The sequence below is a fragment of the Stegastes partitus genome, unplaced genomic scaffold, assembly GCF_000690725.1.
Source record: "Stegastes partitus isolate 25-593 unplaced genomic scaffold, Stegastes_partitus-1.0.2 Scaffold608, whole genome shotgun sequence".
NCBI lineage: Eukaryota > Metazoa > Chordata > Actinopteri > Pomacentridae > Stegastes > Stegastes partitus.
The window spans coordinates 324,008-346,334 of NW_007578339.1; the positions used below are offsets into that span (position 1 = coordinate 324,008).

The window sequence follows — 22,327 nt, forward strand, 5'->3', positions numbered from 1 at the left end:
CAAATAGTGTCAAACACCTCCGCAAATACATCGGCGACTAAAACTGTAACATCCTGCCCAACCCCTGTACAGTACAACAGAGGTGCAACTGAAGGCTGAACATCATCAAGGCAGATCAGATTTCATCACAGCCATTTCAGCTCCCCAACCACGGCTCCTAAAATGAACTCAGATCATAGCAACACAAGTGAAACCTGCGAGAGCAAATGTCTGACAGACAGCCTGCTGCTCTGCGTTTATGGGACTGAATCTCTCTGTGGCTCCGCTCGAGTCACATAAAGCAGCCCATTCAGTAGTAAAGCTGTGAATAACACAAGAGAACACAGAAAAAGAGTGTGTGTGTGTGTAGACAAGGCTGTTCCCGACTCTGTAATTTCCTATGGCAAAATAAGCTATTATAGGCTGGCATAATTCCATATGTCACAGAGAAAAAAGAACGGAGCCCTGTTTTAGGTTCACACTGTAATTACATACATGGTGTATATAAATAAGCTCACAAGAAGTGAGGGAGGGCAGACGCATGCTATTTTAGTGCTCTATACATAATCGGCCTCTCATATTCTGCTGTATGCAGGAGAGTACAGAAAATAAAAGGCTGCAATTGCAATTTCTTATATGAATTAAATTAATATGTAGACAGAAACGTGTCCCTGTCTAATACAGTACCATGCTATTAGCCAAATGTGCTGTAGGTACGTGTTGGGGAGCTGCAAGTGCTCCAAAACCTACACAGAAATTACTCCCAGATGACATGAAAGGAGATCAAACGTGCGCATTTAAACTCATCTGCATTTTACTAACACGCTGTGGAGATACACCGCTCCCCGTCGCTGAAGTGAGGCAGCAGAGAGGCTGAAGTTTCTGAGGAGCTTTGTGCATCTAATTCACATACAAATACGTATTTCCACGCCTTCTTTAACTCCAGATTACACAATGTTACACAACATCTCCTCTTAGATGGCTGTGTTTGAAGGTGAGAGTCAAGCATACCTACAAAACAGCCACAAGTTCTAAATGTCTGCCAGGATGAGAACGTTCTGTTTTACTTCCATGTTTTCCTGTTTGATTTGTCACTATATCCCAGCCCAAAATAAAAACTACTTCGTCATGTATTATGAAACCTAACTCATCAGTTTCATATGTTATGAGATCAACACAGTTCATCTCATCAGCGTGGCCTTCTTGTACCCTGCTGAACTGAGCTCGAGTATCGAGAATGAAACATCTGTCCGTTCAGTGCAAGAGATGAGTCAGAGTCACACTGCCAGTACGATCACAATCAAATTATGCTTCCTTTGCCGTGAATGAGCATTGTTCTCGATGCCTCGACGTTGTTTGGCTAATGGCTAAACTGAACATGCCTTTTGAAAAGTTAGTCATTTTTGCTCTAATGGAGGGCGACGGACCAGCACATAGCAGCTTGTATGATATAAATATCCTTGTCAGTGAGGAAGTGGTCATAGCAATGAAACCCAGTGTGTGCATGTAGTGAAGTCACAGAGTCAGGAAAGGAAAAGTTTTCTCAGCAAACCAACAGTGAAATGGGCAGTGAGAAGTGAGAAAAGGGAATGGTTAATATACACACCTAGGTAGGCTGACACAACCGTCTTTCTTCTACTTGACATATTACACTTACTGCACATTTTGCATTTCATATTTCTTATTGTTTATTTTTGCTTATTTGTCTGTATTTATGGTGGTGGTAACTTTATCTTTGTGCTGCAACAACCAAATTTCCTCTTGGGGATTAATAAAGTATTTCTATTCTATTCTCCATCCATCCATCATCTACACAGCGCTTAATCCTCACTAGGGCCGTGGGGGGCTGGAGTCTATCCCAGCTGACTCAGGGTGAAGGCAGGTTCACCTGGACAGGTAACCAGTCTATCACAGGGCTACACTTAGAGACACATTTACATTCACACCTACGGACAATTTACAATCACCAATTAACCTCAACATGTTTTTGGAGAACCCGGAGAGAACCCACGCTGCACGGAGAGAACATGGAGACTCCACACAGAAAGATCCCGATGCCCCCACTGGGACGCGAACCGGCGACCTTCTTGCTGCAACTGAGCAAGCTAGCTCTGTTTTATTTTCCACAGTGAGCTAAAAATATCTTTTAACAGAACTCCGATGCATTGTTAAGCACCATTCATCAACATTAACAGTGCGTCAGCTGGCAGCATTTGTTGTTTTGTTTATTGATTTATTAGGCTTTGTGTGAACAGTGTCCTTTTAGGAACTGGGGGAAAAAATAAAAACGTGTGGGAGCCAGTTTTTGTGTGAATTTACAGTTTATGCAAAGAAGAAACACGGTCATCTGATCAATCTGTTACGGCACCAACACTCTGTTAGAAACACAAGATGGATTTTTAAGGATTCAGTCAAGAAGCTTACAGGTATCCTTGTGACTTGGTGAGTTTACAGTTTATTCAATACTACCTCGTCTGAAAACACTCATCATCTGATCACTCATTTATCGTCTGCTTTGTCTCTCTCTCCCCCACAAACACAAACACAAACACGGGACGCCTTCGCTTGTTTTAGGATTCATCACAGTAAAGTGTATGATTTTATGATGCCACTTTTTGAGAGGATTTATACATTTTCTCTCTTAATCCACCTTGATTCTCTCTAACTCTGGCTTTGTTGTTTTTAGGGAGTGGCGTGGTTAGTTTACATATTCAGCAGAGAGTGAAGATGGGTGGTTTGTGAGGAGTTGACCCAGTTCAGCCCTGTTAGGAGGCATGACTGATTAAAAAAAGCATAAGCTAGCTGTGTAGAATTTAATGTACATCAGCTTCACCATTGTTCCAAGTGTGTCCTAAAATAATAGTTTGAATTATCGTGACTGTAGCCAATATTAATCTTTTATGCCAACACCCACAGTCTTTAATATCCTGAAATTGTGGTCGGTTTATTTTTGTTTGTTCAGTGTTCATTCACGCACTCACAATTTCCCTTTTTCTCTGCAGTCACACTTCCTGATAGCGTTGTCCGACCTCAGCACAACATCCACACTTTAAAGCTTCATAGCCAATCAATTACTGAAACAAAAACCAAAGCAAACGGGTCAATGTTTCCGTTTCACTCACCTTTCTTGCACTCTCGGGCCCCGCTTCATCAAAGCAGAACCTTATGATGCGCAGGTCTTTGCAGTACAGGATGAGCTCAGTGGGGTTGAACTTCAGCTTCTGGTTCGAGCCCAGCACTTTCTTCTTCCCCTTCGTATCGTTCACTGAACACAAAATATGAACAGATTATTTTAATGAGCAAACGTTTAGAGATGGAAGATTAGATTTTAAAGCACATAACAGGTATTAATGTTCACTACAAGACAGCTCTCTGCCACAGTTAAATATTGGTTTTGTGTTCTTTGAAGCAGGGATGAACGATATATCTGTGGCCAGTAAGCGAGGAAATTAAATTATTGTCCTGATAATGAAATTTCAGTCAACACAGAAGTCCAATTATGAGCCTGAGACCGACCTGCCCCTCCTCCGCTCTATCAATAACACAGCTCTGTAGTCAGTCTGTTCACATTAGTAACAGAGGCAGAATACATAAAAAACACAATGATTAATATTAATATTACCAAGCCCTAGGGCTGTATTTCATTCTTGATATTTGTGCAGATCCCACACTGCTGTTGTTGTCTTTAGAAGCTCGGTTCAAACAGGTCAAACGCGCGCCATGTAAAACAAAACCTCGGGCTTCATCACTGTAACACGACGACCTTGCTTTGGGCAGTTGCCCTTGCAGTGTCAGCAATCGACAGCAATGAGATATATAAACACAGCTAATCCTAAGCCAGGCAGCGCTGCCACTAAACACTGCTTTAGCTGTGACATCATTTGTTATCAGATTGCTGACCAGGAAAAGCAAAAAAAAGAGACACCAGTCACCCAAGCTGTCAAAGATTGATGAGGAGCAGACTGGGCTCATCCACATTTAATTCTGAGAACAGATCACTCTTGTAAAAATGGCAAAGTTAGAATGCTGGACATTTATAAAACAGTTGATCGATCCGTTACTGACTGAGTTGGACACTAAGCTTCTGCTGAATACAGAGATGCACATTTGGGCACCAACATTTCAACATGAGGAAGTGAGCAAGTGAATGATGTCATAACAAAATGAAACCTGCAGAATGTTTTCTGTTACGCAGAAAAAAAAATCTAATTTTTCTAAAACTTTACAAACATTTAGGGCCCAACCAATTATAGCCCTTTTCAAAATACTCAATACTGTGTGTTGTTATGGAGGAACATCAGTGTCGGACTATTTGTGACGGTTATATATTTAAAATGCAACTCGGTCAAAGACGACATGTTTTGACATCTGAGAAAGGCGTCTCTGGTTTTTATTTTGGTTCATATGAGTCATGACTTCATGGCAAAGAAACCTCACTCATTATGCTGCTTATATACATAAAGACAAATTCATCAGCACAACTGGTAGCTGTATTTATGCTCCATAGAAAGACAAATGCACATTTAGAATAAAATACCCCACATTACAGACATACTTGTTTGGAAAACGTACTTTGTTTTACTGATGCATCTCATGTTTAAAGCTTTGTTGCATGTTTTTGTACTTGAAAATTCCTCTTTGTTGTAAAGTTTAACACTAAAGGACAAAGCGTAAAACAGTAAAATGTTCTGCCTGTGATTCATATCTTTGTTGTTGTGAGCATTAAGGGACCAAAAAAGAAGCTATTTTATTCATTATATATATATTTTGTAAAGTTAAACAAAAGACAAAGTATTGTAAAGCAGTAAAATGTTCTGCCTGTGATTCATATCTTTGTTGTTGTGAGCATTAAGGGACCAAAAAAGAAGCTATTTTATTCATTATATATATATTTTTAAAGTAATCGTAATTAATTACTAAGTTATTAAGTAATTAATCAGTTATTAGAATTAATTTTTTAGCCAAAAAACAAAAACCGCCCCCAAAAAATCCACATCGGTCGGGCCCAACACACATTAGCAGCGGATGTACCTGTTACGACCTGCTCCAGACAGGTCAGGGGGATGTCGTGCTCTCCAAGCAGCAGATGTGACAACTGGGACTTCTGTGGTGAAAGCAAAAAGACAAAAATGTATTTTTGTTAACACTGCATCTTTCTATACTTCATTATAAAATACTGCTGCCTGGTATATCACATTGACTTCCTCTGATCAAGCCCCAGTTTGTTATCATGTCAACAATCTGCCACATCGGTGGAAATGACGTCTGTTCTTTCACTTCTTGTGCGATATCACTGACAATGTAGTGCAGGAAAGCGCACAAGTTTTCCTTCCTCCTTGCCAGATGCACCAAACATGCAAACAAGGCTGAGAAGCACAAAGTATTTAAACTATTCAGAAGTACGCTGGTGGTACAGAAAGACATTAAATACAAATATAAAGCTAAACTTCAGTTTCTTACTATTTCATGCCGTTTTAAGACATGTATGAGGACGTCCAGTTTTTCGTACTTGACGTGTCATAATTAAAAAAGACCAATTGCATTATAAAACAACAGCATATTGTTTAAATAAGAAACAAACACAAATACCTGCTTGGGTGGGGCTTCTTGAGGGATGAAGGAGACCTTAAAGTTAGTGCATATCAACTTCCCCCAGAGGTCATCCTGGTTGCTTTCAGCGCTGATGCACTTCCTCACAAAGTTCACCTCATTAACTACGATCTCTCCTGGTGACAGACAAACGAGGAAAAGGCTGAGTGTAAAACTTACAGCTACACGTCAAGGAGGCAAACAGAGGATACAGATTTAAAAGGTATGGTAAAGAAAACAAGCATTTCTACTGCATTGCAAAAAATAAAAAATAATTCAGGAGCATTTTGCCACCATGTTGAAAAGTGCCATTTGTAGTACTTTTTTCCCAGAGACTTAAAAAACATCTGCACCAAAACATATTACTAAGGCTTTTATTATTAGTTAATGCATATATTTTAAGAATGATGGGTAAGTAGTGTGAATCAAATACTTCAATATGTCGTGTTTCTAGAAACAAACACTGGGACAGTAAACATCTGAACTGCATTTGGTTTGCATTAAAACATACTTTAGATCCATGTTTGTTTGAAGGACTTGGTGGATCATTAATATATAAAATAAAAACATAAATTCATTGACAACATTTCTCTATGCATACAGAATATCTCTTGTATCATCACACAATTGTGACACTGTCTTGCAGTCTTTTTCCGTTTCCTTTCTTTTCTTTTTTTTTACATTTACATGCATAAGAAACAGCAGAAGGTAGAAGGCAAAGATGAGCATCTTGTTCACACGTAGCAGGGTTTCTATAAAACCAAATATCCTCCCCCCAACACAACACCTCGGTTTTAGAAAAAAAAAAAATCAACCACACCTAACCGCATTCATAAGCATGCCAAACCTTTAGGTGGCAGTAGTTCCCCAAATCCTATCCAATCAGAGTAAGCTTGCGTCTCTCAACGACGTCCTTCGCCTGTGTTCTTGTGGGTTTGTAAAAACAAGCAAGCAAAAGGCGCCTGGACAAGAGACGTCGCCAACACGGTTTTGAGGGCGTCCACGCTGTTTCCAAACGTAAACACAGGTCGCATATGTGACGTAAGAACATATTTTGTCGTAGGCAGTGAAACCTAAAACCCGGTTATTGACGTCCACGTACAGACGCATAAACAGAGGATTCGCAAATCTTCACTTTGGTCGGAGGTTTTTGAAAGAATCTTTTTTAATGCTGTAAATCTTTCGTGTGGACGACTGGCCGAATCGTAGAAACATGTCTTCGTTTTGCGAGACACCCTGCTACATGTGGACGAGGCCTTAGTCTGGACAACAATGTTGGATGAGAATAGCAACAGTCCACCAGGTTTACCACCAGACTGATGCAAATAACTAAAAATAATGCTCTAAGAACATTTATATATGTTATGCTTGTGAGTCCTATGACCTTCGCCAAAAAAGTGCTGTGTAGACAAGACTGTCAGTGAAAAGCTTCTTATTTTATTAGAATGACGAGGGTGAAAATAAACCAAGTCTCCACATGCCTCCCTCACAGTGACATCAAAACCAGTTTTAATATTAAACAAGTTCAACTTGTTTCAATTCCCCATGTATGAAACTCTTTTTTTGCTTCTTTTATTAACATTTCCATTTCCCTGTTAGTGGACAGGAAAGTAAACAACAGACACCCGGGTTTTTCCTGGCTCAGACTGAAGCTTTGGGATGGGGGTGACTCCACACGACAGCGAGCATGATCGCTTCATAAGCTTCCTACATAGTATTTATGTATTAATCTTTGCAAGTAACATAACGTTTTGTGATTCTCTTCAAGCACAGCAGGCACTGTGTGAGTTTCTTTACGGTCTTTCAGCGGGTTTACAACCAAACAGGAACCTGATGTCACTCACACATATTGCAAATGCTTGGAATCAATGTGCTTCAAAACCAAATGCAGCACAGCCTGAGAAAGCTGAAGCTAAAAGCCAAAACGTCCGTCCAAAGTAACATCTGTAAATAAAAGCGAAGCGGTAAGCCCCTTTAGTTCTGCCACATGCAAGTCACATTACAGTGTTTACTTCGGCTTTGGTCTAACGAGGCAACTCTTTATATATTATCTTTTATGAGTAACTTGACCTTTGCCCCTTCACATGATCGCAAAACGATTAAGGCGTAGAAAAGACTCCGGCTATAAAAAGTTGCCCCACAAATTTTTAAAAGATGAGAACTGGGGCAGCAGGGTGGAGTCCTGCAGACAGTCACTTCAAAGCTCTGCCTCGGCGGAGCCAAGCGAGACTGCACAGTTAAAAATAAGGAAGCTGATCATGAAACCTGTTCGTCTGGCTCACAAATCAGGACGAGAAAGAAGCACAAATTCACCCGTACGCGGTGATACCCTCACATGCTAACATATATAGCAGGTCTATTAAAACTATGTGACCTTTGCAGTTTGTTTGCAAATGAAGAACTGTTGTAAGCGGGGCTCAGAAGAACCTTAAAACACGTGAAACTAAAATGTTTCTATGCCTCAAGAAGAGTTTTCACTTGAAGAGGGGGACTCGCTGAATTCTTACTCCGAAAACATACAAACTATGCAAAGGGTGTGTCGAGACAGAATCACAAGCTCACACTTAGAATAAATCATCGAAGCGGAGGCTTTACTGCGGCTCCGGTTATCGGAGATAGATAATTATTATATAATATGCAGCAGTTGGCACGACTTCAGCAAATTAGAATTTCACACCTTCAACTTTAACAATTGCATTTGTTTGCCTTATCTGATGGAGGTGGAAGCTGTGGCCGTAGAGAGGAAGTGTGCTGCAATGAGCGCTTATCTGATGCCATGAGCGCGATGTTTCACAGGGAGGGTGATGCTTCTGTGTTCTCACTCTTAACAGCAAAGACAACTACTGTACCAAAGATGACAAGAGCACTGAAAAGCAATTACTGTCTGTTAATTCTCGCTGTAATTTAAAAAAGATGTTTTCCACCAATTTATTGAACCATTTAAAAACGTCCATCCGTCTGTGCTGCTGAGAAGCAGTAATTCCTCGTGTTTAATTATATATTGTGATACAAAACACTTATTCGCTATTATTTTTGCATGATAATCCATTTGCTCGTCTGTCAGAGGGTGCCAATACCTCAAGCCCCAAAACTTACAGAGTGCTTTACATAAACTCCCAGAAAACAACAGAGAGGCAGCACTGTCACTGAGCAATATTCTTGCTTCTTTTTTAAAAAACACAGCGAGATTTAAGGCAGCACAGGATGTCCACAGTAGCTCCTCAGCTAACACACAACATTTAGGACAGTCCTTTTAATAGCTGCCATTGTGTCAGACCGGTGCATGTCAGCTGAAATGCTTGTTAGACCAGTCTGATAAAACCCTGCCGGTAAAACAATGACAATAACCGGAAATTATTCGTGTCCTTTAAATGGGCATCATCCTCTCTTCCTCTGTCATGGGAAAGCACAGAGACTGCATGTAGCAGCGTAAGGAAACGCAGCACTGACTCAGCGCCGCAAACAGGACAAAAGGAAGTAACGTTCACTTCACCATGAAACACTCTCACGGCCCACTGCTGGGGTTGACAAACTGAAACCCCACAGTCGCGCCAGAAATCTGAATTTTAGCTCGATTACTGTCAGCCACACCCCACTGTGTCGGAAAGCCATTACCACTACTCACACCTTTCTGCAGTTTAGCTTTAAGATGGACTTTACCATCTCATTATCTGCAGACGAAGTAACCTATTAGCTATAAGTTACCCTGATCATTGGACCTTATGTCATCCTTCTTTTTTTTGGATGGCAATAGTCATTAGAATCAGTGAAAGCAAAATGGAGATGTGGGAGTTGATTAAGAAAGTCTGGAACCAAGCTGAAGACGCTGCTTTTTAGTTAATGACAAACAGGCCAAAGTCTGCTGCGTACTCTCTCATGTTCCTGCTCAGCACAGGGGATGGATAAAATACAGAATAAACCGGTGAAAACCTAAACGTCTCAATAAAATACCAATAAATCCAAGCCCGTCTTAGATCAAGGAGACGGTTTAGTTAAAAGCTTTTTTCAGAGCCAACTACTTTCAGGATGATAAAGAAAACAAACTTACCTGGAAGTAACTTTGGCTCCAACTTTTTAATCGGTGGTTCGATATTTTTCTTCACATCAGTCTAGAAGGGGGGGAAAAAAAGCATAAATGCCACATCAGCTCATGAGATAGTTAATGATAAATGGCACAAATGACCAAACAAATGAGCCACTGTGTTGTAAACAAAGAATAAAATGTACTATAAATCGTTTAGAAGTGTAAAACCAATAAAAAAGACTTGTTATAGGGCTTGTAAATTTCCATCACACCTACAATAGGTGCTTTACAAACATGCTGAACATTAGCTGCTTTGACTTGTTTTGGTAGTTTATAGGAATAATAATGTCATTAACATACAACACGCAGTATGCAACAGGAAGGCTAGCACAAGCTCTGCTGACTAAATTTGGTACCAAGCACACACAGCAGTCATCTACTGCTATTAATATTGTATACGCTGATACAGCGCACACTCGCCTGATAGTGTAACAGTATATCAGTAGGTTAAAGTAAATGAATGACTATGAGGTTATAGTGCTGGGAATCACAGCCTTTTGTTATACAAGGTGTTACATACAAAAAAAATCTCTCTATATATCCTTTAGGTGAAGCTAGAAGTTTACTGTTTCATTTAAAGTTGAATGTACAAGAGAATAGAGCCAAAATGCTGCAAAAACTAACTGGTCAGAGCATCATTTATTAACTATAATGAAGGAATGCCACTGACTGAGCAGTGTCATGGTTCACTGTATGTCTTGTCCACGTCTCTTTTCTTCATGTGGGTCATCGTTAATATTCTCCTAAATGTGAAGTCATTGCAACACTTGATCTGCATGTGGTGTGGAAATAAAATGTACATTTGCCATCGGTATCTGTTTTTTTCCTTTTATTTGCAGTTGAGTTATCACTAGGACCAAAGCATGCCCATGATAATATGATGATTTTAAGCAATCATCAATGGAAAAATGTGTTTTCAAGATGCCTTCCAACACTAGTTTGGTTCACTGACAGACAGAAATCGGTTTTATTTGGGTTGCCACACCAGTGCCTGAGAGCAAACCCTTTCCCTCTTTGTCTGGAGAAGTGCATACACCTGCAGGCAAAACAATGCAAATGGATGTCAAAGTTGGGTAATAAGTTCTTTTTTTCCACGTGGTTACACAGTAATTAAACATATTCAGGTTTCATTGCACAAAACTGTGCAGGAGTGGAAGTGAAATGTTTGTTTTTTCCCTCCCAGCAGTGACATTTCACCTGTCACTGACTATGCAAATTAAAAGCAAATGTAATCTGACGAATAGCTTCTTCATTTACTGGCGAAGCTGCACCTATTCTTTCAATGTAAAGTGCTTTTTTGGTGAATCCAACAACAGCAATGTGCATGTTGTGGTGAGCAGGGCTGCGACAGTGACAGACCGACCACCGTCAAAAAAGTCCACTCCTGCCATTATATCTAGCGTCAGCAAACACATACAGACCTGCACAGGAGGAAGGTAACACTTGAAGGTTGGTTTCATGGGTTTGACAGAAAACATTGTTTACGTCCTCCCCTCTCGAAGATGTTCCTGAACGGGGCGCCTGGCGAGCGCTTGACTGCTGCCAGTGGAAAAAAAAAAAGAAGGAAAAAACAAAAAAAAAAAATCCGAAAGGAAGCCTTCAAGAAAATGTAGACGAGCCCTTAGCTTAGTAAATCCAAGTGTGTAAAATATTCATCGAGACTGCCTGGGCGAGCGACGGCACTCCTCCATTTCGAGGAGCAGATTATGCTAGCTGGTGGAGGAAAAAAAAAAAAAAAAGTTGACAGAAGTTAGCGTTGAGACGTCGGCGTTAGCTCGGTTAGCTAGCTAGCATAAAGTACTACATGAAGTTGAAACGCAGAGATAAAAGTACGAAGACAAAAAAAAAACTAGAGGCGCCGGTTGTGCGTCTACATTTTCTTTCCACCTGTTACTGTTTAAGTCGCCCTCAGTGACTTCCTCAAAGTCTTAACTAATTCAGCCAAACGCAGTACCTGACGCCGTAAACGACTTAACGGCCATGTTTATAAAGAGCCGAGGTCCCGCCCTGCTTCCGGGCTCCGCTGCTCGGCCGTAATTCTGCACCGAGACATCAGACTTTATTAAAAAAAAAAAAAACGACACCGATCGCTGAAGGATTCTACCCATATTCTAGGCCAACTGGATCTCTGCTACCACTTTGTGATGGTAAATACTGAAAACGGTGTCATTTAAAGATATATTTTGTCAACGTTCACCAAGTGCACCACCCATGGACTACAACTCCCATGAGGCCTTGGTAGGACTAAAAGCTTATGACCGTACGTCCTTGTTTTTTTCTTCCTTTTTTTTTTTTTTTCTTACACAAGCTTAACTTTATTTCACAAAATATAATTGTGGGAATTACATAATAAAGCTTCATAGCTGGTGTGTATTTTATTTTATTTATCTACTTAGATTAGATTACATTAAATTAGATTAGATAAAACTTTATTGATCCCTTTGCTCTAGAAACAGCACCACACAGACAGAGACACATCAGTTAATAAAAAAAAGCAATAGACAAGGAAATGAAGGAAACAAACTGTTAATAGAACAGCAGCATGGTGTAATATTAGTAGTAATAACAGTATTATAATAATAATAATAGTAATACCAATGTAAATAACAATAACAACAACAATAATAATAATAATATGCTGTATAATATGATCAGTGTAGTTATAGGTAAATATAGCTGAGTATATAAAATACAAAGGTGTATCGAATACACACGTGGACAAAATAGTTGGTACCCATCGGATAATTAAAGAAAAACCCACAACGGTCACAGAAATAACTTGAATTGGACAAAAGTAATAATAAATAAAAATTCTATGAATATTAACCAATGAAAATCAGACATTGCTTTTGAACCGTGGTTTAACGAAATTATTTTAAAAAATTAAACTCATGAAACAGCCTCAGGCTTTTCTAAGAGTTCCATCATTTTTGTCCAGGCCTGTCAAAAGCTCACTGAGTATTTAATATAAAGACATCAAAAATACAATAAAATAAGATAAACTACATCATAAATATTAAATTAAAAATGAAAACTATCTTCAAATTGGTTGTTGAAAATACCTGTTTTTGCTAAACTTCTTAGGAGCACCATTTATAGTGCCCAAAGGAGCCATATGATGGTCCTTCAACACACATTTTGGGGCTCTTTTAAGAGTAATTTAAAGAAATGATTGTTTAAAGAATTTCATGCCAAAAAGGTTCTTTGTGGAACTAAAAATGGTTCTTCTATGACTTCTCACACGTTTGTTTTTCTGAGTGTATTGTGCTGATATTCAGGGCAGTATTTTTTATGTTTACCTCCCAACAAAAGCTCACTTACTATACAGATTCTGTGTACTGGATGATGTTAAATAGTCTTTTGGAAAACAATTTTTTGCAGAAATTAAAACAGCAAAAGTATTGGCATTAAGTCATCAAGCAAGAATATATGTATAACCAGTTTAGGCGTTGCTTCAACATCACTGAAAGATTATTCACCAAAAAGCCGTTTCATGATGACGTTGAACATGAGTAATATTCTTGGTTTAAAGCCAGACTTCCTGTCATCAATTTCAAGGCAGTCAAATATCAGGCAGAAAAGAAAGTGGTTGCCGTATACAGGTGATCAGAAACATGTATGAGGGCAGCGACAGGTGACGGGCAGAGGAGGGTACTCGGTGGACAGATGGGGAATGGAATGAAGGTTCTGAAAGAATACGGTTCGTACTGCTTAGGGACAACAGACTAAATGGAAAAAGATGCACACTCTGCTAATGTCTCTTTAACCAGATCCCAAATTTTGCATTTCAAATTTCTGCCAAATTTGTCTGACATAAACAAATAAAAAAGAGATATACAGATATATTTATTAAAATAAAGAATACAAAAAAACACACATGGAAGTCCAACATTCATAACCAGAAACATTTGCATACCATATTCATTCCCAAGTAAACATCCAGACAAAGCATCATTTTACGTGCCGGAGTTGCCCTTTATGTGTTTACATCTGCTGAAAACAGATATGAAGACTGTAGGAGTCATTTATGTTTATTGTCAGCAGGTAACATAATATGGATTATCTGGACACATGGTGGTGGTAACTGGACACAGGGTGTATATGTAGAGGGCACAGGTGACAGGAAGAGGAGGGCACAGGTAAGGGGACAACCAAGACCAGCGTCAGACCACAGTCACCACGGGAAACCCGCTGTATTATCATTTCTTGCACATCATCCAATAAACCATCCATTAACGGGAAGTATACTGACTGGAGATTCTGTTTGTGGTCTGTTCACTCTGCTCCACCTGTGCAGTAACGGCAATTAAAGGACATAACAAAGACTGAAAATTAAATGGAAACCTACTACGGTTACATATAGGTTTTTAAAATTGTCTTGACAAATGCTGCACTGTGAATTTAGCTCAAAATCAACAATATTCTGTCCAGTATTGTTAAGTTTCTTCCTAATATTTGCCTTCAGTGTCCACAGGGTGGCGACAAAACACCACACCAAAGACATCACAGCTCTGGAAATCATGGCTAACTTATTTATCTGTTATTCATACATTAGATGAGCTGCTAGTATCACTTCTGTTGAATATATGATGTCACCTTCCATCAATACATCTGAAAACACTTTTTTTTCTCCCCCTCCGACAGTCTCTTGACAAATGTTAATATTCAAAATTCTGCAGTCTTTCAGTCTGTAGCTGTGGGAAATTCACAATGTTCTTCACATTCGTCTCAGACGCTAGAATTATGTTTAAAAATAAGACTTAAATATGACGACGACACACGTACACAAATTATGAGTATGTATACAGAGGCAGCCTGTTAGACGGGTTACACCCATAGACTCGCCTCACCGCTCGACATCACTTCAAGGAAAGCCTCAAGTCTGGCTGGAGACGGGCTGTGAGAGGTGGACAGCAGTGCCACCCAAACACTTCACAACGGGTTTCCCTTCAGTTGCATTTTGTTCATCTAAAGAAGACATGGGACTGATTTTTGCATGAATTTGGAGAGAGAAGCTGTTTAATAATTGATCATGTAAACTCAGAACTCAGGCACCCCTCTGGCCATATTATCCATGTGTGAAGTTTAAATAATTATTTAACATTGCTAACATTTAACACTGAAAAGGAAAAGGCCTTGTAATATTGCCCTTCAACAAATGTACATCAACTTGTTATTATATATTGTATGGAGTTACAACATAATTCACATTTGTCACTGTGTAACTTGACCTAAAACTCTAAAGCTGAAAAAAAAGATAAAAACAGGAACAGGTTAAATTTAATGTGCATTAAGAGAAATGTACTGTTAAATGACACAGTATTAGAGTTTGGTTTTGTAATGCACAGCGATGAAAAACAAGTTAATTCAATTACTGTGCAACTTTAAATTTCTTCTACTTTAATAATTCCACGTTATTTTACTCCACTGCATTCATTTGATCGTTTAAGCTACTGGTGACTTTGCTGATTTAAATGCAAAATCTAACCAACAAATAAATAATGACATATTATATATAAAAAAAGGTTCACAAGATAGAAATATCTATCTGTTAGCAGCTGCAGGACTGTATAGATTAAGGGAAAATGTCTGTAGTGTGTGATTCACAGGTGTTTTTCCATTTATTTACATTTTGGAGCTGCATTATTATCAGATGATGTAATTGTTGTCACCTCTTAAAAATAATATATATGAAGATTTCATTTGCAAAAACAGATAACTCCATTTTTGTAGATTTTCAGAAAACACACATGAATGCATCAGAGGGCTAATTACAGTCAAATAATATGCTTGATTTTTAAATAAATAAAATAGCATGACAAATGGGATGCTTTTATTTTGCTTTTTGTTTCCTTTGTTGTACTTTTACCAAAGTAAAAGTTTGAAAGCATGAGTTTTAAAACTATTCCTACACTGTGGTTCTTTTACTTCACATTTTGAGGACTAAATGAGAGCACATTTTTAGGATGTCTTGGCGCTTTCATCCGAAGCTCTTCCTGAGTGAACCGAGATCATTCTTGTGTTTGTCTTCTGTTGTTAGGAAGTTCCGAGTTCGCGCATGCCCAGTAGCGTCTCTCCCAGCACCTAATGAATATTTAAGCGCAGTCCTCGTTCAGCCTCCTTTGATTGGAGCCTTCCGTGGCCTCGGTTTCCTGTGTTGTGTTGTAGAGTCGACTTTTGAGGGCAGCGCTCCCTCCGAGAGTCTCCATCCAGCCCGCAGTTGGAGCTCGGCTCGGCTGCTGTCACTGTCTGCTGTCTGGCGCACAATGGACGGAGGACGCCGCTGAGGAGCCGCATCCATGCTGTCCCGGAATATCTGCTGTCAACTTGGATTTTTGTTCCTCTGGCTTTAGGTTAAACTAGTAGACTTTTGTTTTTGTTGTTGTTGTTTTTTTAAGCAGCAGTGTGAACTTCAGGGAGGTTCGCGCAGAGACTGGATCGAGGGCAGACGGACGGAGCAGCAGCCCAGTGAGGACAGAGGATGGTGAGTGATGTTTACACCGGGTCCACATTAGGGTTGAGTCTAAATGTATACCACAGAGCCTTTATCACCCACAGGCTGGAGGGTAAACTTATTTAATCCCAGAAGTTTGACGTTAGTTTTAAGTTTATCCATTTACGCTTCCTTCTGTCCCACTTGACAGCTCGCTCTGGTCATTACGCATTGATTCTGGTTTCCATTTCCTCCACATTTACTCATCCTCCGATTGGAAACTGTCACTCTGAGCCCCTTCTCTCTCCTTCTCCGTCTCCATCCTGACAGCTTGACTCATCCTAACGTCACTTGAAAAGCATTAGGTACAGTCCTTTCTCCAGGAACCGGTTGTGTCAGGTGGATCGTGCATTCTGTGCAGCCTGTTGTGTGTCTGTGCATTACATGCAGACAGGTTTTTCCTGGTTGAGGAATGCCATCCCTGCAGCAGACACGCCTCGAGCTAAGTGACGGAGGAAGGCCTCATCTTTGTGTTTTCACAACAACTCCTCCAGCCTTTGTCCTCCGTGGATGAACTTACACTGTTAGTTGAACTTAATAATACACATGTGCTGCGGGTTCCCTACGTGTCTTAGATAATGGGGCACCTGATGTGGCTCAAGAACTCAAGAAAGATCCTTGAAGTCAGCTCATTGACTATATTCCCATGTGTAGGATGCATGAAGATAACATCACACCTGTTGCTTGGTTCACTTCAACACAATAATGTCTGTTAAAAACAAGCAACCTGTTGGCATTCAGCCATCAGAAGAGTTGTACTGAACTTGTAGGTTTGGTTTCCAAGAGAAACACCAAAACACAAAGGTTGCATAATGTGCATGTTTTAATGAATTACCTGGTTGCATTAGAGTGAGTGATCAGGAACAGAAAACATTAGTGATGACTTAAAGGCTGCTGAGGGCTTTGATTTAACATCTAAACTTGAAAGGACGTTAAGTTTCACAACCAGCTGCAAGTTTCAGAGTTAATGAAAAGCTTTTGCTGACTTGTGCGAGTGTTAAAGAGAGTGTGGGGTCATGTGGACAGCAGTCATCCCGACTGTCTGGAAGAGCAGACAGCAGCTCTGCTCACTGGTTCCTTCTCTGCCAGATGCTGAATAGCAGAGTCGGTATGACAGCAGATGGTTTGCATTAGTGTCTCCAGCGGGGAGGTGCGTACGCAGTAACCCCCCTCTCCCTTCGGTTCAAATCTGGCGCTCCATTTTCAAACCCATCACCGCTGTAGAGATTTGCTCCGGAATTCAAGCCCTGTCTCTGAAAACAGGACGAGCACCCGTCCTGAGGACCTGGGGAACTCGTTAGGCCTGTCGCTGTGCCTCGGCTCGCTCACTCGCTCCTCCTGATCGCTTCCATACGTCTTCGTTACGACGCTGCAGCCATGTTTTCGCCGCTCTGCTGTCTGTGATGAGGAGTGTTAACTTATTCTACCAATGCACTTGCTGTAAATCACTGGGGATAAGAGAAGCGTTTGAGTCGCTTATAAAAGTCTCAAACACGTTGTAAATCCATGTTGTCGACTACCAGCAAGTTTGTGAGCTCGTCATCGTGCATCGGTCTGCATTTGTGTCAAATCTGGGTTTTGTTTTGCATCTGTTGTGTGTTTTTTATCCTATTTTCAATGACATTTATGTTGCTTTTTATGGTTTAATCTTTAAATTAATAGCAAGCAGCTGTGTTTATATTCTGCTGACTTAGATTTGGTTGCACATGAGCCCATTCAGTGATGAAAAAAACATTATAATACATCGTTAGGTGTTGAGATATGAGGCCGATAGTCGATAATCTGCTCTGCAACTTCTTAACTGTCTAAAATAAAAAAAACTCAAATATGGAGCCATGCATTAGTCTTCTACTGTGGGGGATTTTTGCAGTCCAACAGGATTTCTTAAATATTATAACATTAAATCTTCTTCCACATAATTCACATAATGAAGCTGGATTATTAACGGTTATTGTGAGACTGATTTTTAAAACTTTTTTTATTGTAGTGCAGTTTTTAGAAACATGGAACAATGTCAGATGTCACCTTTTGGTTTCATCATCAGAATCAGAAGCAGATCTATTGCCAGGTATATTTTACACAACACAAGGAATTTGTTCTGGTGGGTTGGTGCAACAATAAATACACAGTGAGGTACAATATACAAGATAAAAATAAAAGCTACTAAAAATAAAAATAACTGTAGTCGTGCAAAGCAGAAGCAAAATCAAGGACCTCAGTCGTCCCCACATGAAGGCTGAGCATCATTTGTACAGAACAGCTCTCTGAGTGTTGTTGCTTACAGTAAGTGCGTGTTGTCGTCTTCATATTTCATCAGTAGGTTGTCTAGAGATGACACTTAGTGTTCTTCTAGCTGTGAAACGTGATATTTTGAAGGCTGGAAGTGGTGAGCTGAGGACCACCCAGCTGTTTTTTTTCCTTGTGACTCAGTTTGTTTACTGTGTCCCCTGAGCAGTTTGTGCTTCCACCCCTCCTGTCAGAGTCCCCTGTAGCTGCACACTTTGGCTCAGCCTTGTTAAAAAAAAAAAAGTCCTACTAGCACTGGAAGCCCGGCCTGCTTCCTCTGCTGGAGCTCTGTTTGGTCTCAGCAGCGTGTTTTCACAGTGAATGATGAGCAGAGGATGCGGCTACTTGAGCTCGTCCACAAAGCAGCTAAACGGAGCGTTCACTGAATAGTTCAACTCGTTCCCGCTGCTAAATATTTACACGGATGTTGTATTTTATGGAGCCATTATCGGATCTAGATTTGATTTGAACTTAATGACGTGTTTTGACAGCAGTCACATTGTTAGTGAGGACGCGGTGTTTCTGTGTCGTTAGTTTGGTCCACCCAAATATCAGCAACTAAGCGATGGATTGCTGTTACATTTGGAGCGTGAATCTGATTGTTTTTTCCACTAACAACATCTTTAAGTTGTGGATTTTGTGAGGAATGTCTGACCTGCTGTTGAACAAACTGCCAAGAAATCTGGTGCAAACCTTCATACCAGCCTTGGGGTTAATTATAGCTCATCTCATTTGTGATCCCATAACTTTTTACCCATGATGCTATCATCAGGTCGAAATTACAATTTGTGAAATGAGCTTTGTACTTGGACAAACTTGGTCCGACTCACCAGGTGGAAGCCTGACTGCATGTCATAATGTACCACTGACAGACGTGTCATCTAGAAGCAGAAGTTGCACCTTTATGCTGCAAGGGGACGAAAAAATGACTGAAGTCAAGGTCTTTAAAAGTCTCAAAAGAGCTTCCGTGGAGTCAAAGCAGTTGTATCCCAGATGTAACGCTCGTGTTGTTGTGAATCTAACACCTCGCCACTAAAACACATGTTGCTGCATCCTTGGCTTAGCTCAACCCAATGCAATGTTATCTGGTTGTCCACCTCTCTAGCAGAGTTCTGGTCTGGCTCTGCCCATGGATGAACCGGTACCGGACTCAAAGATGTTGCCTGCTTACATGGATTAAAATTGTTTATTTTCTAGCGTTCGCACCTCACTGCACATCACAGTTGCTGCCATTCGTTCTCTAATGTTTAAAAAGCTATAAGGTGTTAAACTAGATGCTAGCATTAGATTATTTTTTCAGGCTTAATGCCTGAACACACATGTCTGCTTGCACTTTTTAAACTGGTCACATCCTAATAAAGTAGAGGATAAATGAACTTTGTTGTAAATGCTCTTGTCGGTGCTAACATAGTCCTGCTCAGTGTCATGTCCACTGGTGTTTGTTTAGCTTATTTTCCTCGTTCTTGGATCATGAGCCAAACAGTCTCCCAATAGCTGCCTATTTGCATGTATGACTTCCCTCATGGTGCACAGGGAACAAGGTCAGACTCTTGCAGCTGTGCTCCGGTTATCTGCTCTGATAGCTTCCCATCGTCACATGCCAGCCGGCGCTCAGCCTCTCAAAGAGCGTCTGGCCTTTGGCTCTGTCCAGTGGAAACCTCATTCGTCTCAATGCTGCCACTTAAGCTGGGTTCGACTCTTATTGTTGGCTATTGTTTAACTTTGCTTCCTCTCAGAAAAACTGTACTGACACAACATCAAAACATCTGATTTATCACTAAGACACGTGTGTTTGATTCATTGTGTGAGCTCACAAGAAGGTGGATTCTCATACTGTTCCACACTTTTGTTGTCCTTTTTGATTCTTTTTTAATAATTTACAATAAAACAGAGATACAAAGTAGACATGAAGCACACAATGTCTTTACAAAATACAGTCGTGACTCAATAATCCGACCCTTAACAATCCTAAACCTTGCTGTCCGACAGGTTTTTGGGAAAAACGAACGGAACCCATAAAAACAGCCTTAACATACCAACAGCCTTGGATTCTGACTCCGACATGTCGTTTTATGTCACCAATCAGGATAACGGCGTATTATCTGACTGAACAATCCCACAGATTGGCTACGTTCACACTGCAGGACTTGATGCTCAATGAGGATTTTTCTGTGAAATCCGATTTTTTTGTGAGTTCCTTCACATTTCCAGTTCAATGCGACTTGTATGTGATCTGCTGTGTGAACTTCATACGACCCAAAAGTGTCCCGCATGCGCAGAAGAGGACACGACGACGTCACACGCAGCGAGCGTGCTCAGTGTTTACGGAAGTAAACACGGATGGTGGTGCCGATGCCGCCTCCACCGGTGCTGGAAACAGAACTGGGACCACTATCCTAAACTCATGCATGCTCAGTGTTCATGGAAGTAAACATGGATGGTGGACATAAAACTGTGAGTGCTAACTAAACTAGCATCAGCAGCCAAGTACTGCCTGTGTGTTCCGGCTACTTCCACCCCATCGGAGCGCTGCCCCGGGGTGGAAGTGTCCCCCGACCGTGCCAAATATTCGGATATTCATCATTCATGGAGCCTGAATATCCAGAGACCAGAAAGTGCTATTGGGACCAGCCCTACTAGTTATTATAACAACTATGAACAATGATTATTAACAACTAATGAGCCTTCCAGCATCAAGCCCTCCTTGTATCTGGACCTCCGTCTTGACAATCCGACAGCCTTGCTATCTGACATAAAAGAAGGTTTTACATTTAGTGTCGGATTATCGAGTCACGACTGTATAACAAAAAAACTTCATTCATATCCAGAACTCCAAAACCACCAGTCAACAGCAATAAACAAAAAAATAGGTGAAGCAGTAGAAAGCCTCTCCACCAGGAGACACTTTGGTTATTCTTCAAGTGAGTTTTTGTTTAGTGTCACATTAGTGACTATCTCACAGTGATGTCCAGTAAATATCAAGTGATACTCGTATATTCTTGGAACAAACCATGTGGCAAAAACTCACAGCGCTGTAGACTGTGATCAATGAGGAACAAGAACTGAGTCAAAGTTGTTTTTTTTAAGCCTGTCAGCTGCTGCGTTAAAGACATGAACTCACAGGCTGGAAACAAAGTCAAAATTAGTTTGAATTAGTTGTCTTCTCTGGCACACGTCCCATGGCAGGGCTGAGTCACTGCATTTCTCTCTGTGGACTCATGCAGCGACTGGAGTGTCAGAGTCATGTTCTCTTGACCTCGATGATCAGCCGTCCGCTAGTTTTGCTTCTTTTATTCTTGTCTTGTGAATACAGTGTCAGTCACTGATCGGTTTGGGTTTGGTTGCTTCTGTCAGATTCCTAACAGACGTAGATCAGCAGCGATAACACGAGGTGAATGGAATTAAATAAAAGGATGACAGAATATCTTTGTATGTAACTATAAGTTTTGTCACAGTCCATCATCTTTCTTTATTCAGGGAAGCGCTGCACTGTCTGCTCTGTTCACCACATACTGGGGAGCAACTCGGTGTCTTTCCGAGCTGTCAGTGCATGAATTAAACAGCTGAGTCATTCATTTAGCTGCAGTATTACTGTGTTGCCTTTTGTGGAGTTGATTGTCAGCATCATTAAACTCCCATTCATCATAGGCCTGAACCACACCCAGCGGACCTAATGGACTTTTCACAGTCCTGAGTTTCAGTCCAAATGCTTTTTCAGTTTCAGTAAGAATGACTAACAGCGACTTGCTGTTTTGTTCTATTTCTAGAAAATCGTATTGTTTTGGAACAATGCATCCTTGTTCCTCTGGTAAAGCAGTTGTCTGACCTTGTCTGACCTTTAGCCACTTTTCTCACAGTAACATGAGGCACCTTTAATAATACCTTTGACCAGTGTT

General features: G+C 40.5%; 2 protein-coding genes across 4 annotated transcripts in view; one reads left to right on the top strand and one right to left on the bottom strand.

The window, feature by feature from the left end:
- Positions 1 to 11,644, bottom strand: part of mtmr10 (myotubularin related protein 10) — a 20,010-nt gene extending 8,366 nt beyond the window's left edge. For both annotated transcript variants that reach the window (XM_008289353.1, XM_008289352.1), the window contains exons 1-5: positions 11,074 to 11,644; positions 9,617 to 9,677; positions 5,569 to 5,705; positions 5,011 to 5,083; positions 3,102 to 3,244 (exon numbers count right to left, since the gene is read on the bottom strand). In XM_008289353.1, coding sequence (XP_008287575.1) covers positions 3,102 to 3,244; positions 5,011 to 5,083; positions 5,569 to 5,705; positions 9,617 to 9,677; positions 11,074 to 11,130 — 471 coding nt within the window. In that variant the 5' untranslated portion in view covers positions 11,131 to 11,644. The remainder of the gene's footprint in view (positions 1 to 3,101; positions 3,245 to 5,010; positions 5,084 to 5,568; positions 5,706 to 9,616; positions 9,678 to 11,073) is intronic.
- Positions 11,645 to 15,839: 4,195 nt separating this feature from the next.
- myo1ea (myosin IEa) overlaps positions 15,840 to 22,327 on the top strand; it is a 59,979-nt gene continuing 53,491 nt past the window's right edge. For both annotated transcript variants that reach the window (XM_008289354.1, XM_008289355.1), the window contains exon 1: positions 15,840 to 16,136. In XM_008289354.1, the coding sequence (XP_008287576.1) occupies positions 16,134 to 16,136 (3 nt within the window). In that variant the 5' untranslated portion in view covers positions 15,840 to 16,133. The remainder of the gene's footprint in view (positions 16,137 to 22,327) is intronic.